This window comes from Ranitomeya imitator, unplaced genomic scaffold, assembly GCF_032444005.1.
Source record: "Ranitomeya imitator isolate aRanImi1 unplaced genomic scaffold, aRanImi1.pri SCAFFOLD_1435, whole genome shotgun sequence".
Classification (NCBI taxonomy): Eukaryota; Metazoa; Chordata; class Amphibia; order Anura; family Dendrobatidae; genus Ranitomeya; species Ranitomeya imitator.
In genome coordinates, this window is record NW_027194118.1 from 53,793 (window position 1) to 66,892 (window position 13,100).

The window sequence follows — 13,100 nt, forward strand, 5'->3', positions numbered from 1 at the left end:
CTTGTTCAGTCCATAGGCCTACATCATGTGGCAAACCGGTGAGCATGTGGCTCTATTAGTATAGGAGATACCTGAAAACATATCTCACTTTTCAAAAGCACAAGAAACAAGAGCCATCAAAATATCTGCACACCACCAAAGTTATGATAAAAATAATATAAGCTTTATTGGGAACATAATTAAAAACATCTAAAATCACACATAACCTCCGTGCAGACGCCCCTGTGAACACTGTATGCCAAAATATACATAGATATATAAACGTATGAAATCTTCCAGACGTGTCCCTGCCCTCTGCACTTAATATTATTAATGTAACTGTATATAGTCAAAATTTGAAATGAACACGCTGTATACAACCATATAACAACAAATATGCACACAGTCAAGTATAATACAAGCCACACAGCATGCAAATAGCATGCAACACCCCACCACAATATGCAGCTTCCAGCAAAAAACCCCTATGGACCCAGAGGAGCAGATAATATAAACTGCCCTAGATATCCAAAGAAAGGGACAGGGGAAGATGTCCAAATATAAACACTGAAATACCCTGCATAGTCTGATCCTAGGAGTGGTCAAAAGGTGAAAATAGTGCTGGAGAAAGCACCATAGGATAAATCCTGCTGCAGGAGGCTGTGAGGCTGAATAGTCACAGGGCAAATGCGACCGGAGGAGAAGCCCAACGCGTGTCGCTGTTCTAGGACAGCTTCGTCAGGGGAAGTAGTGCAAATACCCCCAATAGCGCTTAAATACCTTATAATCAATTGTGTGGTCAGGTCTGGTGTGTGGCTGGCAGAGCATGGGGGCCGGAAAACCGGAAGTGACTCACCAGGAAGAAGGGAAAATGAAAGTGTCCTGAATAACACACTGCACATGTGCCAATGGAAGGTCAAAACAGCTGAATGGATACAGGCAAAAAGCCTGAAGAAACGTAAGTGTTTATGACAGCGCAGCTCCCGGGAGCAGATGTGGTGACAGTCCTGCGATGCATGACTGTCAGCACATCTATGGGCACAAGAGAGGAAGCATACTTGTACAGTCCATAGAGAGAGGCAGCAAGTACACAGCAAGGAAGAGAAAGCAGAACAAATCCTATAAGATTAATATAGAACCAGAAGATTAAATCCTGAAAAAAGATTTTATGATTATGTACATATATATACCAATAAATAAGCACATATATAGATCATAGTGTTATAACATGAAATAAATATATATATATATGTATTCCGGTGTGCAGACTTCATTAGAACATACAGTACATTGAAGACAGAATTAAATACTATCAAACTATGCTGAATCAGATTATTTCATCAATATATATACAGCATCCTCACAATATATATGGATAACACTTCCATGATATGATATTACACAGGATTACAGGCGGATACTTCAATTGTCCTGTTATGTAGTATATGGTCCAATGGGGAGGAGAAGAATTGGATCCCTCTCCCTTTCCCCCATATAATGTTCCATTTAGGTCCAGAGTCTTTTCCTCTTCTCCGAAGTTTTGTAAAAAAAAAAACAAAAAAAAAAAAAAACATATAAATTCTTCTCCAGACTTCCATATCACAACCAGAGGGAGTCGATGCCACTCAATATGCTGTTCGGGAAATGCATAACTCTATTCCAAACGTCCACCACCACCGCAGAAATCCTGAAGAAGAATAGCCGAGTTATCCCAAAAAACCTGTAAAAAGGAGGTCCTCGTTAATTCCATGGGGCGCCATAGAGTGGAGCTGGTAGATCCAACGGGATTCTACCTGTAGCAATTTCTTATGCAATGTGCCACCCCTATCGGAGGTCCTCAGATGTTCCAAACCAATAACTCTAGTATTGGTATAACTCCCAGCATGATGCGTCAAGTAATGAGCCGCCACTGTAGTAAGGGTCTTACCTTTGCGTCTATCAGCCACCGCTGTATTGATCGTGGAAAAATGTCCCTGAATCCTCCGGCGCAGCTCCTGTGTGGTCTGGCCTACATAGACACGAGGGCAAGTACATATGATGGCATAGATAACATTAGATGTTTTGCAATTAATGTAGGACTTTAATTTATGTGGCGTCTGATCTGTTGGGTTAATAAAGGAATCTCGCGTGGGGTGCATATATGTACATACCGTGCAATTCCCGCACGGAAAAGAACCTTTCAGGACAATACCACGATTCAATTTATGAGTGGGCCTAGAATAATGGCTCCTCGTAAGTATGTCCCTAAAATTGGGAGCCCTTTTTGCGGTCACTAAGGGTCGTGGGCTGATCACCTGTGCTGTTTGCGTGTCAGCAGTCAGGATTCTCCAGTGATTGTTCAGGATGTCCCTTACCTGGTTCCACTGAGTATGGTATCCGGTAATGAAGCGCACAAATTTGTCCGTTTCCTTCTTTGTAGGGACCAGTAAGGTGTCCTGTGTCTGTATTTTTGCTTTCTGATAGGCCTGAGAGATTTTTATCATAACTTTGGTGGTGTGCAGATATTTTGATGGCTCTTGTTTCTTGTGCTTTTGTTAGTTTGCATTATTAGCCATCAGTCTTGCACCCCCTTTATATATTATATCTGCATATTGCAGTGGTGCGTCAGCTATCCCATATGTTACAGGTTTTTTAAACACCCAGTGGTGTTTTTTTCTTTTGCTTGGCAGCACACGGCTTACTGTAGCTTATTTCCTCATATTTGTGAGGATCTATTGATATAAAATATATATTGTGTGGTTATTTGGTCCCTTGTGGGTGGTATGGATTGGGAGGCGAGGGAAGCGGCGTGGAAGGCCTCAGCCTCTGCGGCATTTGTGGACACTGTTGGTAACTGTCCAGATTCTAATTTTGCGTGTTTATCTATGGATCTTATGGCAGCACAAAAACATGGAATTAGATTATTATGGAACATTCGGTGTTTGGAGGAATACTTGAAATTGAATTTAGTACCTAGAGGTTTGAGGATACCTATTTTTCCAGCATGGGAACCCTCGGTGGCTTTTCGCACTACATGGGAGGAGGGGTTACTCCGCTGTTCACAAATTCTAATTAACATGCTTATTGCACATGATAGGGAACTCTTGGTGCAGGTAAAGACAGAAATCAGGGATTTGGAAAATGGCCTCAGTAAATTTGATGAGGTCTCACAAATCCAGCCCTTTAAAATCAAACTTAAAGAGGGATTGGACAAGTATGACAAGGAGATTATGGATAAAAAAAGAGCAAAATTTTTGAGGGATAAATTGGACTTCGATCAACATATGGCCTATAAGTGGGGACATCAAGGCAATCAATGTCGAGGTCTTAAAACCAGACAAGGTCCAACAAATTCCTCCCGTAACATCACAACCACTGAGGGTCCGTCTTCGAGTGATTTTTTGTCCTCGGCGGAAAGCGACACAGAACCAGGACCAGGACTAGGCGTGGGCATAGGAGACGTAGACCTAACCACTCGGATCACCAGGAACAGGGGATACAGACCTCCATATCACAACAAACGGATGAAACAACGCAAGTGATCCCGTCATCAACCAACAGTGATGGTGAGTCTGATGTTCGGGTTAAACATGATTCATTGCAGATTGTCAACTTGTCTCAACACCAACTAACACCTATTGAAACTGCAGTATTAAGCAGGGGTCAGACTTTCTCACCAGCACAACGGGCTGATAATTTCACTTTGATCAAGGATCTTTTTTTATTCTGTAGGAAAATCGTCCTCCAGGTTTTGCACATACAACCACAGGCGATTTCCTCTCTTGATCAGACTGAACATGGAGTTTTTCAAGATCTGATGGAGCTCCTACAAGAGGGTGAATCTAACACAGGTAGGCGTAATTTTCCTCACAAGAACAAATCCACTGTGTGTCCACCCCTGTCCACTATACCAGCTGTCAAAATCTTCTTCGAGATGGTCAAACAGGATATTGAAGCACTCCCCCCTAGGATAGGCCTCATGCCTAATTTGACTACTCAGGAACGACGGGCTCTATCTGACCTACGGTCAAATAAAGAATTCTTGATCAGGGAGGCGGACAAGGGGGGTAATGTTGTCCTGTGGCCCCATAGCTTGTATCTCGAGGAAGCAATTAGACAACTTGGTAACCAGCATTTTTATCGAAGACTCCCCTCCAATCCTACGGGGGTATTCTCTACGAAATTGAGAGCTCTCTTGGATAGGGCTTTTGAACTGGGGGTTATCAGTGTTCAGGAACGGGACTTTATTTGGGTAGAGGAACCAACTACATCTACGTTCTATATGCTACCCAAGGTTCACAAAGATTTGAATAAACCCCCAGGCCGACCTATCGTGTCTAGTATTGGGAGTCTGTGTGAGAAGGCGTGTATTTACATTGATTTTTTTCTACAGCCATTTGTGCTTAAATTGCCTTCTCACATTAGGGACTCCTCACACTTTATCAGCATATACAAAGGGTTGGATTTATCATCAGGGGAGATTATGGTTACCTGTGACGTGGAATCCCTTTATTCGAATATCAGTCACGATGATGGCCTACAGGCAATCATGTTTTTCCTCGATCAACAAACCAATTCTGACAGAATGCATGACTCCTTCATTATTGATTTATTAGACTTTGTTTTGAGACACAATTTTTTCTTATTTGACAGAACCTTCTATATTCAAACATCAGGCGTGGCAATGGGGGCGCGCTGCGCCCCAGCTTTTGCAAACCTTTTTTTAGGGTGGTGGGAGCACACTGTCGTCTATGTCTCCAATTTCTTCATCAATAAGGTACGGCATTGGTCGCGATTCATAGACGACATTTTCTTTATTTGGTCAGGCTCTATTGAGGAATGTCTGGAATTTCTGGACGTCCTCAATCATAATCCTTTTAATATTTTTTTGACTCACCAGTTTTCTTCTGTTGCAGTGCAATTTCTGGATCTTGAGGTTAAATGTCAGAATGGCAAATTATCTACTTGTCTTTATCGCAAGCCCACAGCGGTTAATAGTCTGTTGGAGTATCGTAGCTTCCATCCAAAACATATGAGGGATGGCATTCCGAGGGGACAATTCCTCAGGGCACGACGAAACTGTACCGATGACGAGGATTTTCGTAGGGAAGCCCATGATCTTACAGAGAGATTTAGGAGGAGGAATTACCCCAAGAAATGTATCTCTCAGGCCTATCAGAAAGCAAAAATACAGACACAGGACACCTTACTGGTCCCTACAAAGAAGGAAACGGACAAATTTGTGCGCTTCATTACCGGATACCATACTCAGTGGAACCAGGTAAGGGACATCCTGAACAATCACTGGAGAATCCTGACTGCTGACACGCAAACAGCACAGGTGATCAGCCCACGACCCTTAGTGACCGCAAAAAGGGCTCCCAATTTTAGGGACATACTTACGAGGAGCCATTATTCTAGGCCCACTCATAAATTGAATCGTGGTATTGTCCTGAAAGGTTCTTTTCCGTGCGGGAATTGCACGGTATGTACATATATGCACCCCACGCGAGATTCCTTTATTAACCCAACAGATCAGACGCCACATAAATTAAAGTCCTACATTAATTGCAAAACATCTAATGTTATCTATGCCATCATATGTACTTGCCCTCGTGTCTATGTAGGCCAGACCACACCGGAGCTGCGCCGGAGGATTCAGGGACATTTTTCCACGATCAATACAGCGGTGGCTGATAGACGCAAAGGTAAGACCCTTACTACGGTGGCGGCTCATTACTTGACGCATCATGCTGGGAGTTATACCAATACTAGAGTTATTGGTTTGGAACATCTGAGGACCTCCGATAGGGGTGGCACATTGCATAAGAAATTGCTACAGGTAGAATCCCGTTGGATCTACCAGCTCCACTCTATGGCGCCCCATGGAATTAACGAGGACCTCCTTTTTACAGGTTTTTTGGGATAACTCGGCTATTCTTCTTCAGGATTTCTGCGGTGGTGGTGGACGTTTGGAATAGAGTTATGCATTTCCCGAACAGCATATTGAGTGGCATCGACTCCCTCTGGTTGTGATATGGAAGTCTGGAGAAGAATTTATATGTTTTTTTTTTTTTTTTTACAAAACTTCGGAGAAGAGGAAAAGACTCTGGACCTAAATGGAACATTATATGGGGGAAAGGGAGAGGGATCCAATTCTTCTCCTCCCCATTGGACCATATACTACATAACAGGACAATTGAAGTATCCGCCTGTAATCCTGTGTAATATCATATCATGGAAGTGTTATCCATATATATTGTGAGGATGCTGTATATATATTGATGAAATAATCTGATTCAGCATAGTTTGATAGTATTTAATTCTGTCTTCAATGTACTGTATGTTCTAATGAAGTCTGCACACCGGAATACATATATATATATATTTATTTCATGTTATAACACTATGATCTATATATGTGCTTATTTATTGGTATATATATGTACATAATCATAAAATCTTTTTTCAGGATTTAATCTTCTGGTTCTATATTAATCTTATAGGATTTGTTCTGCTTTCTCTTCCTTGCTGTGTACTTGCTGCCTCTCTCTATGGACTGTACAAGTATGCTTCCTCTCTTGTGCCCATAGATGTGCTGACAGTCATGCATCGCAGGACTGTCACCACATCTGCTCCCGGGAGCTGCGCTGTCATAAACACTTACGTTTCTTCAGGCTTTTTGCCTGTATCCATTCAGCTGTTTTGACCTTCCATTGGCACATGTGCAGTGTGTTATTCAGGACACTTTCATTTTCCCTTCTTCCTGGTGAGTCACTTCCGGTTTTCCGGCCCCCATGCTCTGCCAGCCACACACCAGACCTGACCACACAATTGATTATAAGGTATTTAAGCGCTATTGGGGGTATTTGCACTACTTCCCCTGACGAAGCTGTCCTAGAACAGCGACACGCGTTGGGCTTCTCCTCCGGTCGCATTTGCCCTGTGACTATTCAGCCTCACAGCCTCCTGCAGCAGGATTTATCCTATGGTGCTTTCTCCAGCACTATTTTCACCTTTTGACCACTCCTAGGATCAGACTATGCAGGGTATTTCAGTGTTTATATTTGGACATCTTCCCCTGTCCCTTTCTTTGGATATCTAGGGCAGTTTATTTTATCTGCTCCTCTGGGTCCATAGGGGTTTTTTGCTGGAAGCTGCATATTGTGGTGGGGTGTTGCATGCTATTTGCATGCTGTGTGGCTTGTATTATACTTGACTGTGTGCATATTTGTTGTTATATGGTTGTATACAGCGTGTTCATTTCAAATTTTGACTATATATAGTTACATTAATAATATTAAGTGCAGAGGGCAGGGACACGTCTGGAAGATTTCATACGTTTATATATCTATGTATATTTTGGCATACAGTGTTCACAGGGGCGTCTGCACGGAGGTTATGTGTGATTTTAGATGTTTTTAATTATGTTCCCAATAAAGCTTATATTATTTTTATCATAACTTTGGTGGTGTGCAGATATTTTGATGGCTCTTGTTTCTTGTGCTTTTGTTAGTTTGCATTATTAGCCATCAGTCTTGCACCCCCTTTATATATTATATCTGCATATTGCAGTGGTGCGTCAGCTATCCCATATGTTACATATCTCACTTTTCATCATAGTGCTTTTACCAATGCATAAAATGCATGGAGAAGTCATTTCGAATGACTGGTCCTCAGTGTTGTGAGAACGATGACTGGTTAAAATTTTTGGTGGTTTCTTGTTCAGTCCATAGGCCTACATCATGTGGCAAACCGGTGAGCATGTGGCTCTATTAGTATAGGAGATACCTGAAAACATATCACACTTTTCATCATAGTGCTTTTACCAATGCATAAAATGCATGGAGAAGTCATTTCGAATGACTGGTCCTCAGTGTTGTGAGAACGATGACTGGTTAAAATTTTTGGTGGTTTCTTGTTCAGTCCATAGGCCTACATCATGTGGCAAACCGGTGAGCATGTGGCTCTATTAGTATAGGAGATACCTGAAAACATATCACACTTTTCATCATAGTGCTTTTACCAATGCATAAAATGCATGGAGAAGTCATTTCGAATGACTGGTCCTCAGTGTTGTGAGAACGATGACTGGTTAAAATTTTTGGTGGTTTCTTGTTCAGTCCATAGGCCTACATCAAGTGGCAAACCGGTGAGCATGTGGCTCTATTAGTATAGGAGATACCTGAAAACATATCACACTTTTCATCATAGTGCTTTTACCAATGCATAAAATGCATGGAGAAGTCATTTCGAATGACTGGTCCTCAGTGTTGTGAGAACGATGACTGGTTAAAATTTTTGGTGGTTTCTTGTTCAGTCCATAGGCCTACATCATGTGGCAAACCGGTGAGCATGTGGCTCTATTAGTATAGGAGATACCTGAAAACATATCACACTTTTCATCATAGTGCTTTTACCAATGCATAAAATGCATGGAGAAGTCATTTCGAATGACTGGTCCTCAGTGTTGTGAGAACGATGACTGGTTAAAATTTTTGGTGGTTTCTTGTTCAGTCCATAGGCCTACATCATGTGGCAAACCGGTGAGCATGTGGCTCTATTAGTATAGGAGATACCTGAAAACATATCACACTTTTCATCATAGTGCTTTTACCAATGCATAAAATGCATGGAGAAGTCATTTCGAATGACTGGTCCTCAGTGTTGTGAGAACGATGACTGGTTAAAATTTTTGGTGGTTTCTTGTTCAGTCCATAGGCCTACATCATGTGGCAAACCGGTGAGCATGTGGCTCTATTAGTATAGGAGATACCTGAAAACATATCACACTTTTCATCATAGTGCTTTTACCAATGCATAAAATGCATGGAGAAGTCATTTCGAATGACTGGTCCTCAGTGTTGTGAGAACGATGACTGGTTAAAATTTTTGGTGGTTTCTTGTTCAGTCCATAGGCCTACATCATGTGGCAAACCGGTGAGCATGTGGCTCTATTAGTATAGGAGATACCTGAAAACATATCTCACTTTTCATCATAGTGCTTTTACCAATGCAAAAAATGCATGGAGAAGTCATTTCGAATGACTGGTCCTCAGTGTTGTGAGAACGATGACTGGTTAAAATTTTTGGTGGTTTCTTGTTCAGTCCATAGGCCTACATCATGTGGCAAACCGGTGAGCATGTGGCTCTATTAGTATAGGAGATACCTGAAAACATATCACACTTTTCATCATAGTGCTTTTACCAATGCATAAAATGCATGGAGAAGTCATTTCGAATGACTGGTCCTCAGTGTTGTGAGAACGATGACTGGTTAAAATTTTTGGTGGTTTCTTGTTCAGTCCATAGGCCTACATCATGTGGCAAACCGGTGAGCATGTGGCTCTATTAGTATAGGAGATACCTGAAAACATATCACACTTTTCATCATAGTGCTTTTACCAATGCATAAAATGCATGGAGAAGTCATTTCGAATGACTGGTCCTCAGTGTTGTGAGAACGATGACTGGTTAAAATTTTTGGTGGTTTCTTGTTCAGTCCATAGGCCTACATCATGTGGCAAACCGGTGAGCATGTGGCTCTATCAGTATAGGAGATACCTGAAAACATATCACACTTTTCATCATAGTGCTTTTACCAATGCATAAAATGCATGGAGAAGTCATTTCGAATGACTGGTCCTCAGTGTTGTGAGAACGATGACTGGTTAAAATTTTTGGTGGTTTCTTGTTCAGTCCATAGGCCTACATCATGTGGCAAACCGGTGAGCATGTGGCTCTATTAGTATAGGAGATACCTGAAAACATATCACACTTTTCATCATAGTGCTTTTACCAATGCATAAAATGCATGGAGAAGTCATTTCGAATGACTGGTCCTCAGTGTTGTGAGAACGATGACTGGTTAAAATTTTTGGTGGTTTCTTGTTCAGTCCATAGGCCTACATCATGTGGCAAACCGGTGAGCATGTGGCTCTATTAGTATAGGAGATACCTGAAAACATATCACACTTTTCATCATAGTGCTTTTACCAATGCATAAAATGCATGGAGAAGTCATTTCGAATGACTGGTCCTCAGTGTTGTGAGAACGATGACTGGTTAAAATTTTTGGTGGTTTCTTGTTCAGTCCATAGGCCTACATCATGTGGCAAACCGGTGAGCATGTGGCTCTATTAGTATAGGAGATACCTGAAAACATATCACACTTTTCATCATAGTGCTTTTACCAATGCATAAAATGCATGGAGAAGTCATTTCGAATGACTGGTCCTCAGTGTTGTGAGAACGATGACTGGTTAAAATTTTTGGTGGTTTCTTGTTCAGTCCATAGGCCTACATCATGTGGCAAACCGGTGAGCATGTGGCTCTATTAGTATAGGAGATACCTGAAAACATATCACACTTTTCATCATAGTGCTTTTACCAATGCATAAAATGCATGGAGAAGTCATTTCGAATGACTGGTCCTCAGTGTTGTGAGAACGATGACTGGTTAAAATTTTTGGTGGTTTCTTGTTCAGTCCATAGGCCTACATCATGTGGCAAACCGGTGAGCATGTGGCTCTATTAGTATAGGAGATACCTGAAAACATATCACACTTTTCATCATAGTGCTTTTACCAATGCATAAAATGCATGGAGAAGTCATTTCGAATGACTGGTCCTCAGTGTTGTGAGAACGATGACTGGTTAAAATTTTTGGTGGTTTCTTGTTCAGTCCATAGGCCTACATCATGTGGCAAACCGGTGAGCATGTGGCTCTATTAGTATAGGAGATACCTGAAAACATATCACACTTTTCATCATAGTGCTTTTACCAATGCATAAAATGCATGGAGAAGTCATTTCGAATGACTGGTCCTCAGTGTTGTGAGAACGATGACTGGTTAAAATTTTTGGTGGTTTCTTGTTCAGTCCATAGGCCTACATCATGTGGCAAACCGGTGAGCATGTGGCTCTATTAGTATAGGAGATACCTGAAAACATATCACACTTTTCATCATAGTGCTTTTACCAATGCATAAAATGCATGGAGAAGTCATTTCGAATGACTGGTCCTCAGTGTTGTGAGAACGATGACTGGTTAAAATTTTTGGTGGTTTCTTGTTCAGTCCATAGGCCTACATCATGTGGCAAACCGGTGAGCATGTGGCTCTATTAGTATAGGAGATACCTGAAAACATATCACACTTTTCATCATAGTGCTTTTACCAATGCATAAAATGCATGGAGAAGTCATTTCGAATGACTGGTCCTCAGTGTTGTGAGAACGATGACTGGTCAAAATTTTTGGTGGTTTCTTGTTCAGTCCATAGGCCTACATCATGTGGCAAACCGGTGAGCATGTGGCTCTATTAGTATAGGAGATACCTGAAAACATATCACACTTTTCATCATAGTGCTTTTACCAATGCATAAAATGCATGGAGAAGTCATTTCGAATGACTGGTCCTCAGTGTTGTGAGAACGATGACTGGTTAAAATTTTTGGTGGTTTCTTGTTCAGTCCTTAGGCCTACATCATGTGGCAAACCAATGAGCAAGTGGCTCTATTAGTATAGGAGATACCTGAAAACATATCACACTTTTCATCATAGTGCTTTTACCAATGCATAAAATGCATGGAGAAGTCATTTCGAATGACTGGTCCTCAGTGTTGTGAGAACGATGACTGGTTAAAATTTTGGTGGTTTCTTGTTCAGTCCATAGGCCTACATCATGTGGCAAACCGGTGAGCATGTGGCTCTATTAGTATAGGAGATACCTGAAAACATATCACACTTTTCATCATAGTGCTTTTACCAATGCATAAAATGCATGGAGAAGTCATTTCGAATGACTGGTCCTCAGTGTTGTGAGAACGATGACTGGTTAAAATTTTTGGTGGTTTCTTGTTCAGTCCATAGGCCTACATCATGTGGCAAACCGTGTGAGCATGTGGCTCTATTAGTATAGGAGATACCTGAAAAGCATATCACACTTTTTCATCATAGTGCTTTTACCAATGCATAAAATGCATGGAGAAGTCATTTCGAATGACTGGTCCTCAGTGTTGTGAGAACGATGACTGGTTAAAATTTTTGGTGGTTTCTTGTTCAGTCCATAGGCCTACATCATGTGGCAAACCGGTGAGCATGTGGCTCTATTAGTATAGGAGATACCTGAAAACATATCACACTTTTCATCATAGTGCTTTTACCAATGCATAAAATGCATGGAGAAGTCATTTCGAATGACTGGTCCTCAGTGTTGTGAGAACGATGACTGGTTAAAATTTTTGGTGGTTTCTTGTTCAGTCCATAGCCTACATCATGTGGCAAACCGGTGAGCATGTGGCTCTATTAGTATAGGAGATACCTGAAAACATATCACACTTTTCATCATAGTGCTTTTACCAATGCATAAAATGCATGGAGAAGTCATTTCGAATGACTGGTCCTCAGTGTTGTGAGAACGATGACTGGTTAAAATTTTTGGTGGTTTCTTGTTCAGTCCATAGGCCTACATCATGTGGCAAACCGGTGAGCATGTGGCTCTATTAGTATAGGAGATACCTGAAAACATATCACACTTTTCATCATAGTGCTTTTACCAATGCATAAAATGCATGGAGAAGTCATTTCGAATGACTGGTCCTCAGTGTTGTGAGAACGATGACTGGTTAAAATTTTTGGTGGTTTCTTGTTCAGTCCATAGGCCTACATCATGTGGCAAACCGGTGAGCATGTGGCTCTATTAGTATAGGAGATACCTGAAAACATATCACACTTTTCATCATAGTGCTTTTACCAATGCATAAAATGCATGGAGAAGTCATTTCGAATGACTGGTCCTCAGTGTTGTGAGAACGATGACCTGGTTAAAAATTTTTTGGTGGTTTCTTGTTCAGTCCATAGGCCTACATCATGTGGCAAACCGGTGAGCATGTGGCTCTATTAGTATAGAGATACCTGAAAACATATCACACTTTTCATCATAGTGCTTTTACCAATGCATAAAATGCATGGAGAAGTCATTTCGAATGACTGGTCCTCAGTGTTGTGTGAACGATGACTGGTCAAAATTTTTGGTGGTTTCTTGTTCAGTCCATAGGCCTACATCATGTGGCAAACCGGTGAGCATGTGGCTCTATTAGTATAGGAGATACCTGAAAACATATCACACTTTTCATCATAG

The 13,100-nt window shown here is 41.3% G+C and overlaps 1 protein-coding gene and 1 long non-coding RNA gene across 2 annotated transcripts; one reads left to right on the plus strand and one right to left on the minus strand.

Annotated features, from left to right (window-relative positions):
- Positions 1–1,555: 1,555 nt before the first annotated feature.
- Positions 1,556–2,433, minus strand: LOC138654758 (uncharacterized). Its single transcript, XR_011316442.1, has 3 exons — positions 2,334–2,433; positions 1,907–1,987; positions 1,556–1,699 (listed from the first exon to the last, which is right to left on the minus strand). It is a non-coding gene; the product is annotated as an uncharacterized lncRNA (long non-coding RNA).
- Positions 2,434–3,314: 881 nt separating this feature from the next.
- Positions 3,315–4,994, plus strand: LOC138654759 (uncharacterized). The gene is made up of 3 exons (XM_069743506.1): positions 3,315–3,524; positions 3,691–4,735; positions 4,875–4,994. The coding sequence occupies exons 2-3, from the start codon at positions 3,776–3,778 to the stop codon at positions 4,992–4,994; spliced, it is 1,080 nt and encodes a 359-aa protein (XP_069599607.1). The 5' UTR covers positions 3,315–3,524; positions 3,691–3,775.
- Positions 4,995–13,100: the final 8,106 nt, after the last annotated feature.